Source organism: Oratosquilla oratoria, chromosome 1 (genome assembly GCF_046742065.1).
Source record: "Oratosquilla oratoria isolate Oo_2021 chromosome 1, ASM4674206v1, whole genome shotgun sequence".
NCBI lineage: Eukaryota > Metazoa > Arthropoda > Malacostraca > Stomatopoda > Squillidae > Oratosquilla > Oratosquilla oratoria.
The window spans coordinates 3,684,384-3,711,100 of NC_134777.1; the positions used below are offsets into that span (position 1 = coordinate 3,684,384).

The following is a 26,717-nucleotide window of genomic DNA, read 5'->3' on the forward strand; positions in this document are numbered from 1 at the left end:
ATCTTTAGCTTGATTTCTTTAGTCCAATGATCTTTACTTTTACATCTAAGTACCTCCCCTAAGGGCGTGACTTTACTTCCATGGAGCAATTGCATTTTCTCCCCATCCACCCTTTCTCCAATCAGAAAGCAATCTCGAAATCAATGCACCACTGACTTAGTTTGCATACTGTTACATCAGCAGTTTTTTTTTATTTTTTATTTTTTTTATTTAGGCGAGGAGCGATTGTGCAATTCCTTCGCATACGACTGTTGTTTACCAAACATCCAACTCATAAAAATTCAATTCTCGCCACCTACCCCTCTATCTACTTTACTTGTCTACCTTTATCTACCAACCTCTTACACCACTTCTTCACTTATAATTTCTGATACGCTGCGATCGTCTACAAGTAAATTTATCGATTGAATTATAGTATCTCACGAATGAAGTTCTTGGATTAAATTCCTTTACTTTTTATCATATATATTTAATAGTATCCACCATTTCTGTATTTCAAATAAATCGTCTGCTACCTCCTGAAAGCTAATCTGCGCTGAATTTGATTAACATTTTTACGTTTCTGAATAGTTTCCTTTATACAATTCACGTTTCTTCTCCTTTTATATGATTCCTGTGCATTAGTAAGTTTGCTCAGTTCCAAAACTGAGCGAATGCGAGACCAGCACGCTTTCGATTTCGACACCTGCGCGCATTCCTCTCCGATTCCCAGCAGTGATTGATACCTGTTCCCAACAGTCCAGGCCCATAGGACATATGTGATGGCTTCGGCCGCAGCTACGCGCTTCCTGGCGTATGCTCCTCATCGCCACTTTTGGTCTGTTCAGCTTTCTCTATTTCAGTCCTGTTTTCTGAAGTATTTGCTTTGTCTAAGAATTTTGTACCCCGTGTTTTTCTCTTATGATATTCAATAAACTACAATTCATAGACTCGATGGTGTCAACCATTCCTTTTTCCCAACTAGAAATTCTTATCATTATCCTTTACCTACGCAAGGTCTTCCTTCCAGAAGACTAGTTTATTCTCTCAGGTCTGAAGTTTATCTAGTTGTGCAACATACAATTCTATGATCACTATATCTACTTCATTTGCAGCAATAACATTTCTTGTGCTGTTGCCCTCATCTCCTAATATGAAGTTTCTTTCGTTCTTGGTTCTCCATTTGGACTTCTACAAGTTCATGTGCGACCTACATACTTGATTAAGAAAGTGCCAAATTTTCATAAGTTGTAATTTTCTACAAAAATAACTAGCATCTCGCCTTTTTCATTCCTCTCACCTTCTACAAATTTCTCTGTGCAAGATGAACCTACCAAGTTCTGCCCCACTTAATTATGAAAGTCATCAACTACTAATGTGTATTTTTTTTGTCCCTTATTTGACACGTATAGTAGTAAAAAAAAAAATCATCGTCTAAATTTTGTAAAGTTTGTGCATTAAAATTAATCATTTTTAGAGTGTAGAGCTTTAAGTATTTATGGTTGCATACATAAGGGAATGGAGGAGTGGGGTGGAAGAAAGTTTTAGAGTAAGGAAACAAGTAAATGTCTGGGAGGGAATGAGACTTGTCATAAGAAATAGGTTCCTGAGGAGGAACGCCCAGCGCCCATGGCATTGTGTGGAGCAGAGACCTGAAATCTAAACGATACGGAGAAGAGGCTAAATGTGTCTGAGATGAGGTGTATTATGGAGGTTACGATGATGGATAGAGTCATGTAATCATATTCATAGAAAATATGAAGAGTGTGTGATGTGTCTCTCGATATTATTTAATGACATTGCTAAAGGAAAATATGAAGATATGTGCCCGTTAATAGAGAAAGAAATTGTTATTGTAGATAGTGCGCCATGGTTCAATGATGAAGTGGGACGTGTGAAGAAAGAGAAAAAGAAAAAAGAGAGGCTTTGGAGGAGACAGAAAACTGAGGAAGCCAGGAGAGATTATCAAAAAGCGAGGAATTATGAAAATCGCCTTATAATAAAGAGAAAGAACGAGTATTATAGAAAAAAGACGCTAGACGCGGGTACTTATACTAACAAGTTGTATGGAATATTGGATAATTTGACAGGAAATAAAAAGAAAAACAAGTTACCAGAAGGTTTTTCTGACAGAGAGCTAGCGAATAAATTCTTAGACTTTTTTGACAAGATTAGAAATATTGTGTCTGGTTTTGATATGGATATGAACCATGAAGTAATCCTTACTGCTCATGTACCGGAAATTAAATTACTGTCGTTTACTTCAGTAAACAGAACTACTGTTAGTTTAATAGTACAGAGAGTGAAACTTACGAATTGTGACAATGATCCTGTTCCAATAAGAGACATTGTTCATAGTGAGAACTTTGATCAATTTCTGGACATTTATGTGGACATAGTGAATAAAAGTATTGAAAGTAATATATTCCCAATGTCTGAGAAGAGAGCGATCGTGAAGCCAATAATTAAAGGAAATCTTGATGCACAGTGTTTGAATTCTTTTAGACCAGTCTCTAATTTGACATTTTTATCTAAAGTGATGGAAAATGTTATTTTGAATCAACTGCTCGAGCATATGCAACGAGTGAATGTGTTACCTGATAACCAGTCTGCCTATAGGAGACTTTACTCTACTGAAACGGCAATGTGCTCAGTGATCAATGATTTACTTGTGGTAATGGATGAGGGAAAGTGTGGTATTCTGATTTTATTAGATTTGAGTGCTGCGTTTGACACTGTTGTGCATAAATTGCTATTGAGAGACTGCAGATCGATTGGTGTAGATGGGGATGCATTGGAATACTTAAGGAGTTACCTGAGTGATAGGACATACTGTGTTCAAATAGGTAAATCTTACTCAGAGGAAAAAACCTTAGAAAGAGGTGTCCCCCAGGGAAGTGTGCTGGGTCCTGTTTTGTTCTGCATATATACAATTGAACTATCTCATATACTTGAGAAACATAGCGCGAGTTTCAAGTTGTTTGCAGACGACACTCAATTTTACATGACAGTGACAAATATTGATAATATTGAAGAAAAGTTGAGTGTAATTATGGTAGATATAAATAGATGGATGAAGTCCAAACAATTGAAACTAAATGAAAGTAAGACTGATTGTGTAATTGTTGGAAAACAACATGATATCATGAGACTGAACATTCCTCACTTGACAATTAATGATACTGTATTGGAAGTAAAAGATGTTGTTAAGGACCTAGGAGTGATGGTGGATAACAAACTTAAGTTTTAAGTGTCAGATAAATCAGATGGTGAGAGCAGCGGGCTATCACTTACGAAATATAGCCTTTGTAAGAAAGTATTTTGACGAGAATATTACCAAAATGCTCGTTCATAATTATGTAATTAGTAAACTCGACTATTGTAATTGTTTGTACTATGGCCTCCCTAACTATCTACTGAGAAAGCTGCAACTTGTCATGAATAGAGCCGCAAGGTTAATTAAAGGGTTATCTTCACGTGAGAGAATAACACCAACTTTAATTGACCTGCATTGGTTACCAATTAACCCATTAAACTCCGATGACAAGATGTCTTGTCATTTGGTCAAATAAAACAAAAAATCATAATAAAACAACAAAATGTTTGATGATCAAACAGCACCAGAAAAATATGACGTCGTCAGTCCTCCTCCTCGAGGAGGACTGATGACGTCATATTTTTCTGGTGCTGTTTGATCATCAAACATTTTGTTGTTTTATTATGATTTTTTGTTTTATTTGACCAAATGACAAGACATCTTGTCATCGGAGTTTAATGGGTTAAGGCCAGACTTGTGTATAAAATATGTGTGATGGCCTATCAGGCATTAAATTCTGGTAGACCCAAATATATACGTGATCTCCTTGAGGACTTTCATATAGACTCAGATATGTTGTTAAGACACAGTGTGATGCCACATAGATTACATGAGCCACGGTATAATCTGGAAATTGGATTTAGAGCCTTTGAAAATTGTGCTCCAAGACTATAACAAATTACCTTTGAATCTTAAGATGGCCGAAAATGTTGAAATATTCAAGAAAAGACTGAAGACATACTTGTTTACTGAGTGTTATGATCTGGATGATATGACTATGAAGCAAGAATACAATTGTTAGTTTGTATGAGGGCGGCTGTAATGAGCACCGTGTAAGCGGCGGAATACGGCCGAGAAACTCCAACTACGTAAGAACGTAAGAATGAGATATGAGGCAAAGCAGAGAATAGGAGTGAAAAGAGGGCTGACAAATAGAATTGATCAAAGAATACTGGGATGGTTGTGGTATATGGAAAGGACGAGTGAAGGATGACTAGCAAAAGGATGTGGAAGGCAGAGGTGGATGGAGTGAACTTGAGGAGATGGATGGATTATGTGAACGGGAATATCTGTCAACCAGGGAAGGGAGGGGGCAAGAGATAGGTGTGAGTAGAGAGTGGTTGTAAATGGATGAGAAATTGACGCGGCACGAAGAGATCTCTTCTTGTCTGTTATGTAAATTCTCAAGTGAATGAAAGGGAGAGAGTCGCCATGTAATTAAGTGGTGAGAGTGAACTAGTTTTGGCTGCTCTAGAGATGCTGTGTCTTGCTGCATCGCTTCTGACCCGAGCAGTGGGCAAGAACCAGGAATGACCCGTCACCAACAAGGAGCTAAGATAAAAGGGACAATAAACGGATGTTGGATGGATTTGGGATGGGTGAATGACTTGATTAGATCACCCTTTTTGCAAAAGGAAAAGGGCCTTTTGATATATGTATGTATATCTTAGAGCCTAACCTCAATTCAAGCTAACCTATTTGATTCACTATTGAATTTCATTACGTTATCGTTTTCGCTTATCACTATAGTAGAATAGGTGGTGTCTTATAACTATATTAGGCTTTCTTCCTCATTTCTTTTTATCCCTTCCCTCAGTCCCACGATATCTCAGCTGATTTTCTCTAGTTTTTCCATCAAACCCTCAATTTTATACTCTTGAAAAGGTTCTCACGTTGGAATTGTATATTATTTTGTTTGTGTCTTTTAATGTCCAAAACTTAGATATGCTTCAACAGTGCTTACTATCAGTGTTACACTGATTGTAAGCACAGAAGGCAATGTGGTTGGACCATTCGGTGACGATGATCCAACAGGAATATTTGTATCAATATTGGTTGTACTATCCATGTTTAGTTAGAAGGCTGTGGCAGTAATCTCAACCAGTTTCTGGTGAGATGTATCTTTAAATCTTTGATACCAACTTATTAAATATATTTGGTAGAACCGTATCTATCTATAGTGTATGTAATGGTTTACGCCGTCGTTACCCTATTTATTTAAGCCATTCAACTCCGATGACAAGATGTCTTGTCATTTGGTCAAATAAAACAAAAAATCATAATAAAACAACAAAATGTTTGATGATCAAACAGCACCAGAAAAATATGACGTCATCAGTCCTCCTCCTCGAGGAGGAGGACTGATGACGTCATATTTTTCTGGTGCTGTTTGATCATCAAACATTTTGTTTTATTATGATTTTTTGTTTTATTTGACCAAATGACAAGACATCTTGTCATCGGAGTTGAATGGGTTAAGAGGAATTTTCCTGTTCGCCACCAGGGCCATGCCAGCTGGTAGTGGATCCTACGACTGTATATACGGACTGGCCTTCGTCTAACCGGTTTTTCGTACAAGACTTGTTCGATGTGGGTGACACTTCAATGATCTTCATTTCTTAATCGACATCTCTTGTAATCGATACCCATGCCTGTATACCAATGTCAAGATGTTAGCTTCAGGATAGGTAACTAGTTAACATCTTGAGATTTATTATTTTCCAAGTTCCCTTTCTTTTGTAAGAGGTTGCTTTTTAAGATACCATCCTCCTTCCACTTTGTACTACCGAAGAGGATTGCAGTTAGCAATCGAAATATATAGTTTCGTTTACTCGACTCTTTCTTTCGTTCGACTGTGGTGTTAGTTGTGAACTCGAGATATGATTACCCCCAAAGTGACTAAATGTTGTTGATTAGGGGGGGGGGGCATATTAAGGTCACCCGTAATGGTTCTATATATATATATATATATATATATATATATATATATATATATATATATATATATTCTATATGGAACGATATAGCTTTTGCATATCACCACATGCGCTGCAAACGGCACCCAGCTTCACTTGTCGACCTCTGGCATGTCTATACTAAAATAACAAAATTCTGAAATGAAAACGTCTGTTGGAAACGTGGAAATTCACCAGAATTCTCCGGGCTCTAAAGAGAGCTTGGGGAAAGACTTTTTCGTTCATAATCCCGACAATTTCAGAATTTTAGAGATTCTGAATAGAAACGGCCAACTGTACATGGAATAACAGAAACCCAAGTCTCACAGTCATTCGCCCAACCTCTCCCATCACCGCCGCCACCACCGCCATCATCATCGTCATCATCATCATCATCATCATCATCATCATCACCGTCGTCGTCATCATCATCACCATCATCACCATCATCATCACCACCCTTATCATCATTGTCGCCACTGTCGTTTTTACCATCCTGATCATCGTAATCATTGTCGTCGTCATCGTCGTCATCCCGTCAGGACCCATTCATTGTCCACTTCCCGCCTCCCGCCCACATGATCAGTCTGCCACTCCCTGCGTCCTCGCCCGCCGTACTCTTCATTTTGTCATCTTTACCTTTCCTTTCATATCTACATCCATTTTTTACCCATTCATATCTACATCCATTTTTGACCCATTCATAGATAAAGGCCTTATAGTAGACTTCGAGAGAAGACAACGAAGAATACGACGACGACGAAGAAGAAAAAGATGAAAAAGACAAAGAAGAAGAAGAAGAAGAAGAAAAGAGGAAGAAGAAGACGAAGAATGAGAAGAAAATAAGAAAAAAGAAGAAGAAAAAGAAAAGAAGAGGAAGAAGAAGAAGACGAAAATGAAGATGTAGAAAAGAAGATGAAGAAGAAGAGGAAGAAGAAGTAGGAGGAGGAGAAGACGAAGAAGAAGAAAAGAAGAGGAAGGAAAATAATTAATCTAGTATCTTGGGCACGATTGATGGCTTGCTACGCCTCCACAGGAGCCTGAATGCATAGTATAGCTTCCCAAATTCGATGACAAACTTTTATTAGCCCTTTGTGCTGACAGATGGCACAAAATAATGACTAGTTTGCATATATATCTGGTAATCAATACAGAATTCAAATGTCAAAAAATAGCTGATCTCTTGAGCTGCTATTCATTACAATATACAACATTTTCAACGAACTTTGGAATCACTTTGTCCGCCAAACAAATGTACAGGCGGTTCGAACATAATGAATCACACCCCGTGACTCATTCAAATGTAGAGGGACATTATCTTTCAATCTTAATGAGAGCACACGCAGACACAGACTGCATGAAGGATGTTAAACATAGCTTTCCACGTGGGTGCGTCAGTCTGAGGAACAGATGAGAAGAAACAATTCAGTCGTACAATGAATGAATGGCAAAATGTCATAAAGAAATATGGAGCCGGGACCCAATGAACATACCTCTAAATCCCGTATATTGCATGAAAATATATACCATACTCACACACACACACACACACACGCACACACACACACATATCATCATCATCATCATCACCACCACCATCATTATCATCATCATCATATCGTGTCATGCCAGAAAGACAGCCATGCTTTTTGTCTGTCGTTGACCTGAGAGAGATCTGCGGATGTTATATGTGCCGGACTCAAGGTGCAAGTAGTCAAAAGATGGTCTATGTTCTGACTTTGGTGTCCGCATTCACAGGCTGTGTTCTCGGCAAGTCCCCACTTCACCAAGTTGGTTTTAGTAATTCCGACCCTGTTTCTCCCCCGATTCAGAGCACACCATCCCCTTCTCTTGTTAGCTAATTTCTATAGTAATGACAGTCGGGAAGATAGTTTCCCTCGGAGTGCCTCTACACGTGGACGGTTGGTAAGGGATCGGTCTAAGGCATTAGTTCTCAACCCATGGCTCAGTGACCTCTTGAAGACTACAATGGTCAACAAAGAGGACCACTAATTGAAAACTAGTGAGAGTTAGTGGATGTATTAGGGTTCAATTCACTAGTGGTGGGGTTTCTAGGAGGCTAAAGAACAGTAATACATAAGGAAAGAGGTTGAGAACCCCTGGTCTAAGGTAACGCCGAGGCCAGTGGTCGGCAAGCTGTGGTTCTTTCAGGCCACTTATGTGTCTCCGGTAGCTTCTTACAAAATAATTATTCCAACAAAACGAAGACGTCATACACTGTAAATTTGTAAAACATTCCAGGCAAAATTATATCATATATATATATATATATATATATATATATATAATGCATATATATATATATATATATATATACTTAATATATATATATATATATATATATATATATATACTGCATATATATATATATATATATATATATATATATGTATATATGTGGGTGTGTGCGTGTATATATGTATATATATATATATATATATATATATATATATATATATATATATATATATATATATATATATATATCCAAACTTTAAAAGATCTGTAGCCGTCAATTATGTCTTTCCTAATCTGAACTTTTTTCTTTTTTATTGCGACTCCGACAACACAACATTTTTATCAAACTTTAAAAACATGGCTCTTCAAGCTATAAGGGTTGCCGACCACTAGCCTTGATAGGTGACACTGCCCCCATGTTCAAGGATTCTTCCTTTCCATACAGTGTTTAGTTTTATTTGCCGCATAGTTTTATAAATATTTAGGGCTGTTGCTTTTCGTGGGTTCACTACACTCGTAATTTAGTGCAAGCGACTCCAGTCACACTTGGCAAACGCCATCAGTCAGATATTGCTGTTGTGAGTCGGCTGTCTCGTTTAACAACTCTAGAAGGATGCGGGTAACCAGGCATTGTACTATGGGGTTAAGGTCATCCCAGGGTGCCTCGCTGAACCCATTCTCTACAATAATACGGCTAAGCCAAGCCTTTAATTAGGGAGTTAAGGTCACCCCACTTGACCCCTTCGTTTCGATAGAGCACATTAGAGATTTTCGGTCTGGCGAACTTGACTGCATTCATCTAAACGAAACAAGGCCCTCACATGGGGGAGGGGGGGATATGCCCTGGGGTGGCACATTTAGGGGGAAGGCAGTTCTAGTCTGGGCATGCCGACCATAAGGCTGACAAAATAATTATAATAGAAAAAGGTCAAGGGAGCCCTGAATATTTTACCGCAATATACGAATTTTTGCGTTGGCATCAACAGAATATGAAATATTTTTCCTTTATCCTTTCTGAAATTATAACATTAAATAACATATTTAAAATCTGCTTAGTTATTTCGCAAGCCAATAGCTATAATAGGCAGTAAGGAATGGTGGAGATGAGAAGTGGTGATGGGGGAAGGAGGGGGGGGGCGTCAATGAGGACTGCCCCGGGGTGGTACTTAGGCATGTAAGGGCACTGAAGTGAATGGCCTTGTCTGGATGAGATTAAACCATCTTTGTCAACCCTTGGCATACAATGACGCACTTGACATATTTTGCTCAAGCTATCGCCAGACGATCTTATTCAACCGAGGAGATTCAGTATTTCATCTACTTCTTTTGATTTCTTCTTCTCGAAAAGATATTACTTTAATGCGATTTCCTATTGTTATACCCATGCTGTCGTTTTCTATGAAGATGGTTATCGCGTATTGATTTGCTTGAGACAAACATGGAGTCGGCCAGTTGGATGACGCCGAGATTCTGGTGTGAAACACTGGGAAGTTATAGCATGGACTATAATCCTGTGACCCATATTGTTAATGGAAAAGCTGATGAGTATCTATTCCAATAATATTTATTGTTATTAACAAAGTGACATCAGAATATACAATAAATTCCGATGATTAAGATTTCTAAGATGAGCATCCCAGACAAGTTTTGTCGTTATGTAGTGTTGGTCGAGAGACGAGTGAGCGGTGTAGTGAACGTGAATTCTAATAAGATTTCCGATTTGTTTTTTGAAGATTACATTGATTTTTATACTTTAATTATTGCCAAAGAAATGAATGAAATAAACAAAAACTGACCTCATAAGGTTTAAAAATATTGATTGCATCATCGTCAGTATTTGATATTTGGTACTGAATACATCACTGCCTTAGTAAGTTGCAAGAGGCTGGTAGAAAAGAGAGTAGAATGAGAGGTAAAAGACGGGCTGTTGCCTTTTGTAGATATGTTGTTTATGAATATAGAACGAGCGAGCTGCCTGAATCCGCCTATCCGCTTTGTTTATAAACAAGAGCCCGAAAGTTCGAGTGTACATTTTAATTTTTGATATGACTTTCCTTTGTAACCTAAGTGAGAATTATGCAGACTCGAGATTATTCTAAAAAATTTAAGTAAACAAAGAATCTGATTGGTGAAAGGGTGGAGGAGGAAATTCAATTGGTTCACGATTGTAAGATCCCGCCCTTTGGGGAGAATCTTAAATATAAAGTATATGATGTCTCTTCTTCTGAGTGGCTGGTCCTCAGTCGTGACGTCATATTTCTTCTGGTCTCCTCTTCTGATTGGCTGGTCCTCAGTCGTGACGTCATGTCTCTTCTTCTGATTGGCTGGTCCTCAGTCGTGATGTCATATCTCTTCTTCTGATTGGCTGGGTGACGGTTTCAAGCAAGCAAGCAAGATGACAAGATTATCAGAATTTTATAAGTATTACTACTACTATTACTAATGGTAATAACAACAACAATAATATTGATAATAATAATTATAATAATATTAGTAATAATAGCAACAACAACGAGAACAATAACCAATGACAATAACGATGGAATTGTCATGGATTTTCTAAACCACGAACCAAGTAACGGCACAGCCATAACCATAAGTGAGGACTATAAGGGCGATTACAGTGGCTACAGTGGGTAACAGGGCTAACGGTGGTAACAGAGGTTACAATAGTAACAGTAGCGACAGGGAGCAACAGAGTTTTTCATCAGGGATTACGGACAGGCCGCTGTGCCGTTACTTGGTTCGTGGTTTAGAAAATCCATGACAATTCCATCGTTATTGTCATTGGTTATTGTTCTCGTTGTTGTTGCTATTATTACTAATATTATAATTATTATTATCAATATTATTGTTGTTGTTATTACCATTAGTAATAGTAGTAGTAATATATATACTTATAAAATTCTGATAATTTTGTCATCTTGCTTGCTTGCTTGAAACCGTCACCCAGCCAATCAGAAGAAGAGATACGTCACGACTGAGGACCAGCCAATCACAAGAAGAGATATGACGTCACGACTGAGGACCAGCCAATCAGAAGAAGAGATCATATGATTCCAAGCAACATGACGTCACAATCTTCTGCATTTCACTTCTTATAACAACGTATCATTTAAAATTGTATTTGACCCAGCATACATACATACATACATACACACACACACACATATATATATATATATACTTATAAAATTTTCATATTCAGTATTTAAAAGTATAGCCAACTCCTGAAATAGCAACGACATGACGTCACAATCTTCTGCATTTCACTTCTTATAACTATTCAAGTCACTGCTTTCGTCTACTGAATAGAGGTAAGAGCTCTAAATTATATTCAATTTGATATAGAAACTTATTTTCTGTGATTTATACTATACGGCAGCGATTCCCAAACTATGGGTCGCGAAGTGTTCAAGAATGGGTCGCGAGACCTTGTTAGAACAAAAAATATTTGTATCATTGCATTTTCATTTCATTGTGTTTTCAATAAAAGAAGACTTTCAAATTTGCTTTTTGATGCTTGGGGGGTCGCCACATCTTCACCAGATCTGGATTTGGGTCGCGGACAAAAAAAGTTTGGGAACCACTGCTATACGATAATACGGTGATAGTGACAGTATATCTATCATAAAGTTTATATTTATAAACGTTGCTACTCGCTCAAGTCCCATGGGACTCCTTGAATGATATAATGATAATGAGTGGGATTGGGAGTGGGATGACGAGACGTGATATAACAAACATAATTAAGGAGAATGTTGTAAATATAAGAGCATTGCCTTAATAAAGATTTTATTGACCATTTTATTAACAACGTATCATTTAAGATTTTATTTGGCCCAACGGGTCACGGGTGGTCTAGTATTATTATAATCATTATCATAAATATTAATATTATTATATATACAATGATAATAATAATAAAAATTATTATTATTATTATTATTACATTACTATTATTATTACATCACTATTATTATTGTTATTATTGAATGGATTGGGAGGGGAACAGAGGGAGTAACTGGTGAGGAACAATGTGGGTTTAGGAATGGTAGGTGTTGCGTGGATCAGATTTTTGTGGTAAGACAGATATGTGAGAAAGCTTTAGCAAAAGGTAGGAATGTTTTTCGGCCTTTATGGATTTGGAAAAGGCTTATGTCAAGGTAGACAGGAAGGCAATGTATGAGATTTTGTAGATATATGGGATTGAAGGAAAGCTGTTAATGGCAGTCAAAAGTTTTTACGAGAGTTGTGAAGCTTGTGTTAGAATTGAAAATTGAGAGAGCGAGTGGTTTGAAGTAAGGATGGGACATCGTCAGGGTTGTGTCATGTCGCCATGGCTGTTCAATGTGTACATGGATGGGGTGGTGCCACAGGTGAATGTGATGGTAATGGATAGGAGACTGGAGACGGTTAAAGAAATTTGAGAAAAGTAGGAGGTGGACTAGTTTTCGTTTTCTGACGACACTGAGCTAGTGGCAAGGTCAGACGGGGGAATTAAGAAAGTTAGTGACGGAGTTTGAGAAGGTATGCGATAGGAGAAAGTTAAAGGTAAATGTGGGTAAATGTAAGGTTATGAGATGTACAAGAGGAGAGGATGGCAGCAAGTTGGATGTAAATATTAAAGAAAAGAGGCTGGAGGAAGTGGATAGCTCTAGATATTTGGAGTTGCATGTGGTAGGAAAGGGAGGAGTGTAGGTGGAGGTAAATTGTAGATTGAGAGAAACAATTATATACCTTGGGGGATTAAAAAATGTCATGAGAAATAGGTATTTGATAATGGATACAAAGGACAAAGAAAGGATCATATGAAGGGGTGATTATGCCAACGGCATTGTATGGGGCATAGACCTGGAAATTAGGAGAGGCAGAGATTAAAAGTTTAAATGTGTTTGGGATTAAATATCTATGGAGTATGGTAGGGCTTACAAGGTTGGACAGAGTATGAAACGAGGTTAGCAGAGCTGGGGTGGAACAGTAGATGGCAGACAGAGTTGGTGAAAGAGTATTAGGAGGGTTTGGACACATGGAAAGAATGAATGAAGAAAGATCGGTAAAAGAGGTGTGGGAGGCAGAGGTGGATGGAGCGAACTTGAGGGGACGACCGAGGATGAGATGAGGAAGGGAGAAGGCAGGAGATACGGGTGAGTGGAGAATGGCTCTGTATAGATGATACAATGATGCAAGGGAGGGGGCGGGGGAGGGGGAGGGTGTAGGAAGTGGTTATGTGTGATAAATATTTTGACGCAGCTCGGAGGGATTTCTCTCTGTCTTCGTTGTTACTGCATGAGAGGACGGAAAGGGGATGTCGCCGACATCCACAGTAGGTATATCCTTCTTGTTTACACGACGATCCGTCCTCCTTGTCCCCTCATGCGAATATAGAGAAGACGAGGAGACGTGTCAGTTTATATTCCAATCCCAACCATGTTCCACTTACATATATTGCCCTCTCCCTCCCCTGGTCAACAGACATTCCCATTTTATTCAAAGTCTCCTTCACACCAACTATCCATTTATTTTTGGTTTTCCCCTCAAGTTCACTCAATTCACTTCTGCCTTCCACACTCATTATTCTAGTCTTTCCTCATTCATTCTTTCCATGTGCCCAAACCATTCCAGTATCCTTTCATCAGCCCTATCTACCAGCTCCCTGTCCACCCCGGCCCTCCCCCTCATCGCCCAGTCTATCCATCCTCGTAACAACCACCATACTTCTCAACCACTTTATATCAAACAGATTTGATTATTTCATGTCTCCTTTAAATTTAGATTATTCTCCCCATACAGTGCCATTGTCACAATTACTCCTTCATGTAGTCTTCCTTTCACATCCATCCACAGATACATCATCTCATGACACTTTACATTCCCCAAAACGTTTACTTGCTTACCTCACTCTACAATTTACACCCGCCTTCATTTCCCTGTTCCCTGCCACATGTGATCCCAAATATTCAAAGCTATCCACTTTAACCTCTCTCCAATTTACTGCCACCCTTACCTCTTGTACATCTCATCACATTGCCTCAACCCATGTCTACTTTCAACTTTCTCCTACCGTATATCTTCCCAAATTCCGGCACCACCTGCTTCAGACCTTTCTCTAACCAAGCCACAAGCGCACTGTCATCAGCAAACAACAACTGGCTCACCCTACACTTCCCTTCAGTCACTAACCACATCTGATCATCGCCCTCGTAGAAATCTTTCGTACCACCCCATCCATGTACACATTGAACAACATAGTGACATAATAGAACCTTGGCTCACCCCGAATTCCTCATCAGCGATGGGTAGGGGAGTCGTAAAGAAGTTTTGTTCCTTCTCTTCACTCATACTGCATTTTCCCACAAATAGCAATCTCACATTGATAGATCTAATTATTCCTGAAATTGTCATAAACTTTCATTGTTTAGGAAGTAATCTTTTGTAGGACCATATGGGGTGGCGCAGAGGTGAACAAAATAGCCAGAATAAAAGAAAGGCCACTAAAAGGATTGATAAACAGAACAATATTCTTGAGGAATAGCAGTTTCTTTAAGATTAACTCCGTTGCTACAGTTATGTCCTCCCAGTTGAATCAAGTTATCAGGGATTAGCCAGAACATATAAAATATTATACGAAAAGATTTTACCATTAGAAGTTTCATACCTCAAATAATCTAGTCACATAATCGACACTTGTCTTGATTTCCCCCTATGAAAATAATTGTTTGGTAAAATAGACACATTAGCTCTTATAACGTGTAATTAAACAAAAATCTTTAGAATTACAATGATGAAACGATATTCTTTATTTAATACACAACTAGAATTTTTTTATACACCTAAGCACAAACATATTATCTTGCAGGTGGTGAGCTATGGCGGAGCAGACGCTTCTACAGCCTGGTCAGATCATCCGACCTCCGGTGACAAGTGACAGCGTCCCTCAACTAGTCAGAAGAATCTTTGGACTTGAGGTCACATCAGTTAAAGAACTGAAGAGTTATGATGACAAAAATTTCTTGATCCAGGCATGTTAATATTGTTTCATTGTAGTTTGTATGGATTTTAGAGTAGAGTAATATATATATATATATATATATATATATATATATATATATATATATATATATATATATATATATATACACAATAGAACCTCGGATAACTTACTTAGTCCGTTTGGTGACTCAGTTTTTAATCCGATATGTTCACTAACCGAAATAATTACAGCAAATGCGCCAAAGCGCTACTGAGCCGGTGGGATTGTGCAGACTCGCATGCATGTGTTCGTACCCTAGCAAATAAATAAATAGAATAAAATAATCACAAATCTTGTTCACTTACCGATTCGTTCGTTTAATGGGCGCTCGTTATCTAAGGTTAAAATGTGTATGTAATTATATATATATATATATATATATATATATATATATATATATATATATATATTATATATGTATATATATGTATATATATATATATATATATATATATATATATATATATTACAAAGGATTACAAAGGCAAAGCATGCCGACAGGAGACCTTTTGATCCATATCTAGGTCGGATGCAAAAAAAAAAAATAATAATAATAATAATAATATATATATATATTAATAAATTAAAACTATAATAATGTAAATAATTAAAATACATAAATAAATGCATTGGTATAGTTGAATAACAAACAAACAGGTAAATAGTAAGTGATAATAAATTGACATATAACTAATAATAAATGAAAATCAGACAGACAAATGATAACAAAACAAAAACAAATAATATAACATAAATTATAATAATTACAGCATCTTACTTAGGTATTTATCTAAATGATTCTTAAAGCTTCGAACTGAACTACATTGCACTACCTGTGCAGGAAGTTTATTCCATTCATTAACTACACGGTTGGCAAAGTTGTTTCTACCTACTTCCAAATTGAATCTATGTATTAAGAGTATAGATGGGCAAGATATTTTCTCTTGAACATGTGTCATTAAAAGTGATAGCAAATTCAGCATATTGTATTTTCTTCAAGATATTCTCCTTATTTTGCAAGATTATCTTAGTCTCTCTATCAAGGTGTGAGATGGTTTCTCCATAGAAGGTCATCTGAGCTGCCATATCACGATTTGGAGTCACATCGACTCTTCTTCAGTGGCGTGGATGTGGATTTTGTCGTCTTGGTAGAAGAGATGGGACTAATGGTTTTTGGGGTCTGGCCGGTATTTAAGGCGTACTTACGTCGCCTGTCTCGTTCGTCCTTGTCGTTGATTGGCTGGTTCCAGGGGCTGTGTACCTTCTCATGCTTGGTAATGCTTGCAGGTCTGATGACTGTATTGAGATTAGGTACTAAATGTTTAGGGCTTCAAGAATGGGGATACGGCGTGCGTTCGGGCATGATGTAATGATCTCTGTGACCAATTGTCTTGTTAGGGTATCCGGGTGTTCCTGACATAAGTGGGTTTTAAGAGCTTCAGATAAAAGATGAAAACTGAGACGTCTGCTCAAATTCATAGTCGTCATGCCGACATAGGGGGATGGGAGGGTTGCACAGTTTCCTCCTTTACATGTGAGCCATTAGATGACATGCGACTGTTGAGCTGGCTCTTTCTTTATGTTTGGACTAATTCGTAACATATGGCTGGTCTTCTGATTTTTATAATATATTACTAAATTTTTTCTATTAACGGGATTTGTAGGTTTGACATTTCTTTTTATGATTTCTTTTAGTATTCTCTCCTATTCTTTGTAGGCCGTAGACGAGTAGGCTCGATAGTTGAGTAAAAGCAGCAATGACTGCAACAGCTCTGTAGGGAATAGGCCAAACGCAGAGTATGGGAGTCCAATATATTTTACGTTTCGCCCAGCAGGGCTTCTTCAGAAATAACATCGATGAAAAACATTTTACTCCTTATATAGCCCGAGCCTTGCGGGGAGAAACAAACATTAAATGTTTGTTTCTCCCCGCAAGGCTCGGGCTATATAAGGAGTAAAATGTTTTTCATCGATGTTATTTCTGAAGAAGCCCTGCTGGGCGAAACGTAAAATATATTGGACTCCCATACTCTGCGTTTGGCCTCTTCCCTACAGGCTCGATAGAATATCTTGGTTTCATCTTTTTTCCTTGTGGTATCTTGCTGGGTATGATACCAACGGTCGATAACTTTCTTAGTATGTCAATATATTTTTTGTTGAATCCGTTGTTTAATAGTACTTGTGTTGACCGTTCTATTTCCGTGTAAATTTTTGTCCTTGTGCTGAAGAGCTCTTCGTATATAAGCACTATTGGTAGAATAAAATCCTCCACTGTTATGCAGAGTCCGTCTACAGTGTATGACACTGTTGGAGGTTGCATGATATATATTGTAAAATATACAATATACATTATGTAATAATATCATGTATATATCATGTTATTAAACATCATACTGTAGATTTGTTTTCATCATATTTATTTTCCTGTTATTATTATTTCTAGGTAAAAAATGGGTACGAGAATCCATATATTGAGTCCCTGTGGCCAGCAGGGTATGTCCTCAAAATTTTGAACTCCATGGACTCAAAAAACACCTCACTTGTTGAGGGCCAAAATCTTTTGATGTTGTTTATGAAGGAGAGAGGATTTAACACCCCTGTTCCTATGAGATCGGTGGAGGGAAGCTATATGGTCAAAGAGAGGATTTCTATTCATAATGACCAAGTTATGGAGAATGATGGTAAGTACTTCTCTATTTTTTTCAAGTTTGTCTTAGGTGTGATGTTTAGAATAGAATTGTGAGGGATACGTCAAGGTGAAGATTATGAATAGATCAGTCTGTTGCTTTGGCTTTCTTGCAGACCCACGACCACCGGAAAACCACCAGAGCTGCTGCTTCAGCTCATAAGTCACTTGATAAAGAGACTTTCTGTTGCTCTCATGGAGTGTTTAAATGTAGGACGTTAGTATATATATATATATATATATATATATATATATGTGTGTGTGTGTGTGTGTGTGTGTGTGTGTGTGTGTGTGTAACTGAAGGCAGAGGAAGTATACGAGGAATAATGGGAGAATTTTACTGCCTTAACGTTTCGACCCTTAGGGTTCTTGATCACAAAGCTTGAATCAATATATATATATATATATATATATATATATATATATATATATATATATATATAAGAGAGAGAGAGGGAGAAAGATAGATCACTCTGAAATTGATCAATTCCGATCTCTGGATAAAGTAATAAACAAGATAATAACTACCATCCAGAAGGCAAGTAAAAACACATACCCGGAGGCTACAGAAAAAAATCAACCCCAACTTCACACACCATATAGTCTTATTAAAGAAAAAAAATAAACTGGAAAAACGCAACATAACAGATGAAAAAGAACAACTATAACAATTAAACAGTAACATGACAATACAAATTAATGGCAAACAGAAAGAAAAATGAAAACGCTAACAAACAAAATAGATGGAAAGACACGACGGAAAATTTTTGAGAGCTGTAAAAACCATCAAAAACTCAAAAGTGAATTCACCCATAAAGCAGTTTGAGCAATCCAAGACAAAATGCCACCACCTAAACAATAATGTGACGCCATCAACATTTTTCCAAAACTAGCCTCAAGCCCACTATACCAAAAATAAAACAGGAAAATAATCAAATAGGTACGTCAAATCAGACCTAACAACAAAGCCAACCCTGTTACTTCCTGTTGCATAGTAACATATTGCCAGCCTGGAACGAGTGGTAGGGAAAGGCATGGGAAGTTTTTCAAGAGGGAAGTCAGAATACACAATTTAGTTCGCCGTGGTATGATTCCCCCAAGCACATTTGGAATGGATACTTCCGTGTTCAGTGCTGACGGCTGGTAATGTTCTCATCATAATGTACCATTTGAGTTTGCCGCAGTATGGCTCTCTTAAGAAGACGGAATCTCTCAATATTGACTATCTTACAGATTAGTTAGTTTCGATATTACAGGGCTCTTCTCTAATGTGCCAGTTCAAGAGACCTGGTTAAGAAGATTAAACTCTATAAGGATAGCCAATATTGAGAAACCTGGTTAAGATTAAATCTCTCAATATTGGCTATCCTTACAGATTAGACACTCCAACACCAAAATATCCAGTGCCATCAATTGACCCCTATCACGCATACATGAGCAGTCATACAACCAGAACGAACGGGTACTACGCAAAATTAGAAATTGAAATCACCGACAAAGACGACCAAATAGATTTCGTCATATTGTACAAGTACAAGAAAAATTATTACCTTTTCACGAGAAACAGCCCTATGACCAACACCCCAGAACTTCAGAAGAGTTACCATAAAAAAAAAAAAAATGCAGACCTATCGCGTTTGCCTCACTAGAAAAACGACCAGCAATTTTAGAATTACCCATGCAGTCTACGCATTCTCGAAGCCCTCTAATTTGAAGACAAAAATATATTACCTTATTAACTCACGAATCAAAACCATGCATATTGCACCTAGTCTAAGAAAATTTGATAATAAAATTAAGATTCCATGATTTACTGCCATAATCCGACACTGCTAGCTACTCCAAAAGACAATCTCTGTGGACGAAAATACCTTAATTGAGCGGAGACTACACTAGCATGTATGTCTTAATGTTTGTGATATACCTTGAAATTTTACCCTTCGCTAACAGTTTGACTATTCTAGTGAGGATGCCTCTCAATGTATTCTTGAGATGTTAATTAGAATAGCCTAAAGCCCTCAAAATTAGCAGGTCCCATATACACAGGCATTGAGCGCACCTCGAAAAGTCTCTTGGATGTGACATCGCTACTCCTCGGAAATATCACTTAGTTAAGTAGTGGGCAGGATTTAAACGAGGGGGGAGAGGGAGGGATTATAGGGGTTCAATGGAAGGATAGAATGAAATGGAAGGAGGTAAGAGTTGTGGCAGATGTGGGGCAGACCTGTTTGCTTGGTTGGAATATCACAAATTATACTTCCTGACTCTAGATCACAAGGAATGGAGACATCCTGGCTGACGGTTCATCCCAGTTGTATAGAAACACTGCTTTCACTGATCAAAATAAACTTCCTTATACTTCTACAGCTCAAACCTGATTAGTAACAATAGCTTATTCAGTGTTTGCAAAGGGCGATTTTACTCACAAAGTATTAAATAACCGAGATTTGTCTACTCTTATTTGTCATTTCACTAACTGGCAGCTATTTCCTGACGGAACGTTACTACTAAAGTTGTGCCTAAAACCACCCAATAGCATATTTCCTTCATAAAATGTAATGTTTGTCGTCATGTATTCGACATATTTATTTGTACATGGAAACATACTTTAGTATAACTTGAGTATTAGAAATAATGTATATCAAATAATGAGTAAGAAAATCTGTATTTACCTGATAAATCCCTGGGGCATTTCATGAGTTCGACGAAACTAACAGGTATGACAAATTACTGCAAATGTGTGTATGTGTATGACAAATTACTGCAAATGTGTGTTTTTGTAACCGAGCAAGTGGGTCTGCCCCACACCTATCATAACTCTAACTTCCTTCCATTTCATTCTTTCCTTGCACCAGTGGTTCTTAACCTGTGGGGAATTCCCCACTGGTGGGGAATGGCGGAGTTGCCAAGTGGGGAGTGACCGGTTGGACAGAAGAACCACTGCCTTTTTTTTTTTAATCGATGTGTTTTTGTTTCTTTTTGTTTGTTTCTGTTGTCTTCTTGTTGTCACCGATGCTGTGGTGGGAAATGGAGAGTTGGCTCACTAAAAAGTGGGGAATTGGAGAAAAAAGGTTAAGAACCCCTGCCTTACACTAACCCTCCAAATCCCCCCTCCCCCTCTTCCCCATCTTACCTATCCTGCCCTGTACTACTACCGTGTATTTGTGACATTTTTTCAATAGTATAATTATTTACTGTACTAATAAATTTAATTTAGTATTTAGCTATTAAATTTTCATTTTTCCAGAAAGAGAGCCAAGTTCCTATAATGAGTATATCGTACGCCTGCTGACTTTTATCCCAGCCAAGACATTGTATGATGTGCCTTATACTACAGAACTCTTCTATGAATCTGGAATTTACATTGGTGAAATGGATCAAGCCCTAAAAGTATGATTATATGACCAATTTATTCTAGCTTTAGGAATATTTTGCTGATACTTACGACCTCATAGTTATCCAATGTGGTTGTAAGTTTTTGGATTCACTGAATATAGATTTTCTTCTTTTTGTCTCAGCGGCTTTTGCCGATTTAGGGACTAGATTTTAGATTATCATAAAGTGTGTTCTATGTAATTTTTGTGTATGTCTTATTTGTTGGAGGATTGGAGGGTAGTGGGGAGGTTCAAGGTGTTTTGATGGTAGCTGTCAATGCTGTCTCACAGTAAGGATCCTACTGTGGAGGAGCAGATGAGGTGGGCCGTGAATATTAGCCGTCTTCGACCGTCGTCTGTAAGGCTGTTTTTACTCAGGCGATTTAGGGGTGTGGTAGGGTCACCAAGGAGGCTTCTTAGCCGCGTCCACACTTGTTGCATTTCCACGTATCGTATCATCTTTGCGTATCACCTAGTGATACGATAATGTGCAACAGGGTATTGTACCCACTTATTGCGTATCCGTATACAGCAGGCGGATACGCAACAAGTGGGTACAATACACTGTTGCACCGTATCGTATCACTAGGTGATACGCAAAGATGATACGATACGTGGAAATGCAACAAGTGTGGACGCGGCTTTACGTGGCTAAAATGTTGCTCTAGGTTGGAGCATAGGAAGATGCAGAGGCTAAAGGACACCAATCCCGTGCCACAGAATCAGATGGTCTGTGTGAACTTGGTCCGCCAGTAATTTACTCGGAGCCGGGATACCATGTGGGGGCAGTGAAGAGAGACTGGAGTCGTTGGCCTCGAGGCAGATCGTTGTGGGCCATCCCTGGGAAATACCAGTGGCGGCATATTTTGCCCTCCAAATGTCCCAGACGGCCCGGTCTATCTTCCTGTAGGCATCACTTGCCGTGAATTTTATGGATATTGTTTCTTCCTCGGAGGCTAGCGCTCCTTTTCCGGCAGCACTGTCGGCTTTTTCATTTCCATGAAGTCCCACATGAGAGGGGACCCATTGGTACTGCAGTCGGATTCTCAGCTTGGCTGCTTCTGCCGAGAGACGTAGTAAGACGTCGGGTCTTGTATTGCAGTGAGCATTCTGTAGAACTGCCAGGCTCGAGCGAGAGAGTGACGGGACCGTGACGCGTGGTGGTTTTTGTGGTAGGGCGATGACTTTGGCGAGGGCCTCCCGGAGTGCAACGAGCTCGGTCGTGAGGATAGTGGTGGTGGTAGGGGGGGGGGAGTCTTGTAGAGAGCTCATTGGTGGGTTGCAGGAAGAAGCCAGCTCCTGTGCGTCCGTCTTCAAATGCAGAACCGTCGGTGTATATTAGGAACTCCCCTGCGCAGTGTTCCGCTTGTAGTTTCTTGATAGAGTAAGTAATAAGTAAAGGGCAGGATAAATAAGATGGGGGAGAGGGGGGACGGGGGAATTTGGAGGGTTAGTGTAAGGAAAGAATGAAATGGAAGGAAGTAAGAGTTATGATAGGTGTGGGGCAGACCCACTTGCTCGGTTAGTTATTGGGTGTTTTTTTCTTTAGTCTTTTTAATGTTGAAAATTATCTATGCCCTCAAGTGGTGACTCAAAGGTGATGAAACGAAAATGATCCCCCAAAGACACAGTATTCCCAAAAAGGGATCATTGACCAGCCCACTGCTAGTCCTTCCCCGGTCATTCTTTTCATGTATTTAAATCACCTACTCTTTCTTCTGCCCTATCCAGTAGCTCCCCTTATACCCCCACTCTCCTACTCATCCTCATTTCTTACTCTACCCACCCTCGTAACACCCATCCTGCTTTTCAAATACTTTATCTCAAACACACGCAAATTTCTCCTTTCTGCCTCCCTTAAATCCCAAACCTGTACAACATAGTGACGTAGATCCAATCACCTCTTCATATAATTTTGTTTATTAAAGAATAAAACACATAAACCCGAGATCTTGTTAGGCTACCAAATTCTATACCACACCAAAGTTACCCAAAAATCAATCCAGCAAAAAAGAAAAAAAAAAATCCCAAAACAGGCAAGAATTGCTCTAACACATCTATAATTTTGTCATCACCTTGCATTGAAACAATACCAACAAAGAACTAGAATACCTTATTTGCAACCACCATATAGAAGACATTGACCACGTTTTCTATTTTGCCCTGCACTCGTTCCAGACAGCCCCACAAAACCTCTTTACTGAATGATTTATGCGCTGAATTGGTGGTTGTGGCTAGTTTCCTGCAGGTTTTCCATAAGAGAGAACTGAAGTAATGAATATATATTTTGCCTCTTTTTCAGGATTTTCATAATGACGCCATTGAAAACCGTTGTGGTATATGGAAGCTGGATTCAGTGCCTGAGCTTTCAAAATTTGCCTATGTAGTGCGAAACAAGGAACGGCACAAGCTGATTTGTGAAATTCTTCAAGCTTGGGATGATCGAGTGGAACCTCTTCTGCCATCTCTTGAAAAAGGTAATTTTGTCACAGATTCTTTGTTGGTCACCTCTCATGCTGGTGCTTAATCCTCAAATAATGAGGAATCCCTCAGCTAGATAACGTTGTCTGGCAGCAACCAGACAAGATATTTCAGGTAGACTCCTTTCGTGTATGGTTTGATCAAGACAAGCTCTAACTCTTAACAACAGGAGTAGTTTCTCAATTGAATAAAATCACTGTCACCTGCTGGTAGGAAGAAAGAAGCAGCCATCAGATGCCAACTCTCCTAATGTGAAAAAGATGAGGAAATATAATCAAAGGCGAAAGATAGATTTCGAGTTCCATCTGGGGCTTGAGTGTTAGCCCCTCAGGGCTGCGCCCCTTACAATTTCTTGTTGAAGCTTTTCATTACTTGTTGGGTGAGGTTTGTTAGTGATGTGCTGGTGGAATAGCCCTTTTTGAATCTACGGTGATCTTGTGTGTGTGTGTGTGTGTGTGTGTGTGTGTGTGTGTGTTTACCTAGTTGTATCTTACAGGAAGGGGAGCTATGCTCCAGGTGTCCCATCTTTTTATCTCGCAGTGTCTAGTTTGCTCTTAAATTCGTGTATAGTGTGTGTGTGTGTGTGTGTGTGTGTGTGTGTGTGGTATGAGGGTATTGTTGATAAAGAGGCGTGGTACGTATTTGTGTTCTGCGATCCATTTAGTGAAAAGTGTGGTTGTGGATTTGGTTTTAGCCTGTGGCAGAGGATAAGACTATTATCACCATATTTGCCATGTGTGTTGCAAAAAAGTGACTAAATATGGTCAAGTGAGGGGATTTGGGATATTCTTGATGTATTTTAATATGCAAAGGGTCGAGGCTTGCTTTGACTTGGCAACCTCGTTAAAAGGACGAAAAGGCCATTTATTATAATAACGTATTTTTGGAACTGTCAAGGATCTTATATGCGTGATATCACAATTTCTGCTGTATATTATTCAATTAGATTTGTCCTTCATGCCATTGAATTGAATCATGGGTTAAAAAATTCTATATTAACTTAATTCTTTTAAACCAGATTTTAACATTCAGACTGTAATTTAAAAATTTCAGATAAAACTTTCTGCTGATAATTGTAACATCTAGGATTTTACTATTGGCAATAATTATTTTTAATTGTATTGCTTAACCTTCGCATTGCTAATGTATTGCTACCCATTTATTATTCTTCATATTATTGCAAATTTTTATTTGTCTATTTATCTATATTATATTTTTTTTTCGCATCCGACCTAATTATGGACCAAAAGATCTCCTGTCGGCATGCTCCTCCTTTATAATCCTTTGTCCCTGTTTTGATTACAGGTATCATTCATGGGGACTTTAATGAACAAAATATTCTGGTAAATGCAGATCATAATGACCCAAGCCATTACCACATCTATGGAGTAATTGACTTTGGAGATGTTAGCGCTGGGAGCTATGTCTTTGAGTTGGCAATAACAATAATGTACATGATGGTAGAGGCGAATCAAGTGCCATCAAATGATGCTGGAGGTTATGTAATTGCTGGTTATTTAAAAAAGAGGAGCCTATCTCAGAAGGAATGGGAAATTTTAAAGGTAAGTGTTTTAGAATATATATGTGTCTAGAACAGCGTTTCTCAACCTTTTTGCCCTTGCGTAACCTTTGAAATAAATTTCATGTCTCAAGGAACCCCTGCGCAAAAAAAAAAAAAAAAAAAACATATTCCATGTCTTTCTTGTTTTATTTTCATCGTAATAATAGGTTAGATAGGATGATGTCTATATTACATTATTACAATATCCAAGAATATGTCGTGCGTGTTTAATTATATTACGTATATGAAATTAAATAAATAATCAAAAGTGCATTAGCTTATCTCACTTGTTCTCGCGGAACCCTTAGGGGCCTTTTGCGGAACCTTAGTGTTCCGGGGAACCCTGGTTGAGAAACGCTGGTCTGGAAGGTGTTGTTATAACAGTAACATATTCCACTGGTTTAATCTTATTATTACCAGACAACGTAGATAAATATATCAAATATAACTAATATTTGGTGATCCCATCTTTGCCACCACCTGTGGGTAGGTAAATGTATTAGAAATAATATTTAGTGATCCCGTCTTTGTCGCCACTTGTTGCGGGGTTAGGTCAAATTTGGACATAGTTTATCTTCTTTACTTCGTCTCACTCTATGAGGAGTATCGATACAATGTAAATAGTGGAAATCCAGGCAAACGAATTTCTTGATCTCTTAATCTGATCCTATGCTACAAAGGATCGCATACATTTGATACTTAGCATCACACATATTACATCATTTACTGACATAACAGTAAGGGAGGAAGAGTAAATGTTGCCAAGGTAAGGGTTGTTTCGGTTCGCCTGTACGCCGGAGCGAGACATGTTTTGGTTCGGCTGCAAGGTGTGCCAACACGCCACAACTACTGTAGTGTCCCCTAATTGCACATATCTTAACTGTACATAAAATTGTTAATCTTTATCAAATCATTATATATGTCTATTATAAATAATACAGTATGTTCCAAATATTGTATCTCATATGAGGATGACTTCAACCTCATCAAAGGTGTGGCGAATTCGCCTCCCTTCACCAATGCACTTAGGTGTGGATAGCCTCGGTTCGCCTGGCTATGGCACGTATGCCCGGGCACACTAAACGCTTATTGGCATTCGAGACTATCTAGTACAAAGGTCATAGGTACAAATTATACCACTACTTCGACTTTGTCCTGCCGTTCACACGGTTGCTCTGTAACTACTTGGACGACAAGACAATAAGAATAGTGGGGCTGCCTGTCCCGACCTACCGAAGGCTGGAATGCCTCATAGTTCTGCCCTTGCTTCCCAGTCTTTATAACTTATATCTC

At 38.4% G+C, this 26,717-nt stretch overlaps 1 protein-coding gene across 3 annotated transcripts in view; it reads left to right on the forward strand.

Annotated features, from left to right (window-relative positions):
* Positions 1 to 26,717, forward strand: part of LOC143031843 (hydroxylysine kinase) — a 34,893-nt gene that overhangs the window by 6,970 nt on the left and 1,206 nt on the right. For 2 of the 3 annotated variants that reach the window (XM_076196194.1, XM_076196185.1), the window contains exons 2-6: positions 15,149 to 15,311; positions 17,766 to 18,003; positions 21,256 to 21,398; positions 23,685 to 23,859; positions 25,169 to 25,425. In XM_076196194.1, coding sequence (XP_076052309.1) covers positions 15,159 to 15,311; positions 17,766 to 18,003; positions 21,256 to 21,398; positions 23,685 to 23,859; positions 25,169 to 25,425 — 966 coding nt within the window. In that variant the 5' untranslated portion in view covers positions 15,149 to 15,158. Of the gene's footprint in view, positions 1 to 11,585; positions 11,607 to 15,148; positions 15,312 to 17,765; positions 18,004 to 21,255; positions 21,399 to 23,684; positions 23,860 to 25,168; positions 25,426 to 26,717 lie in introns of those variants that run through there. The other variant, XM_076196203.1, reaches the window with a different exon arrangement.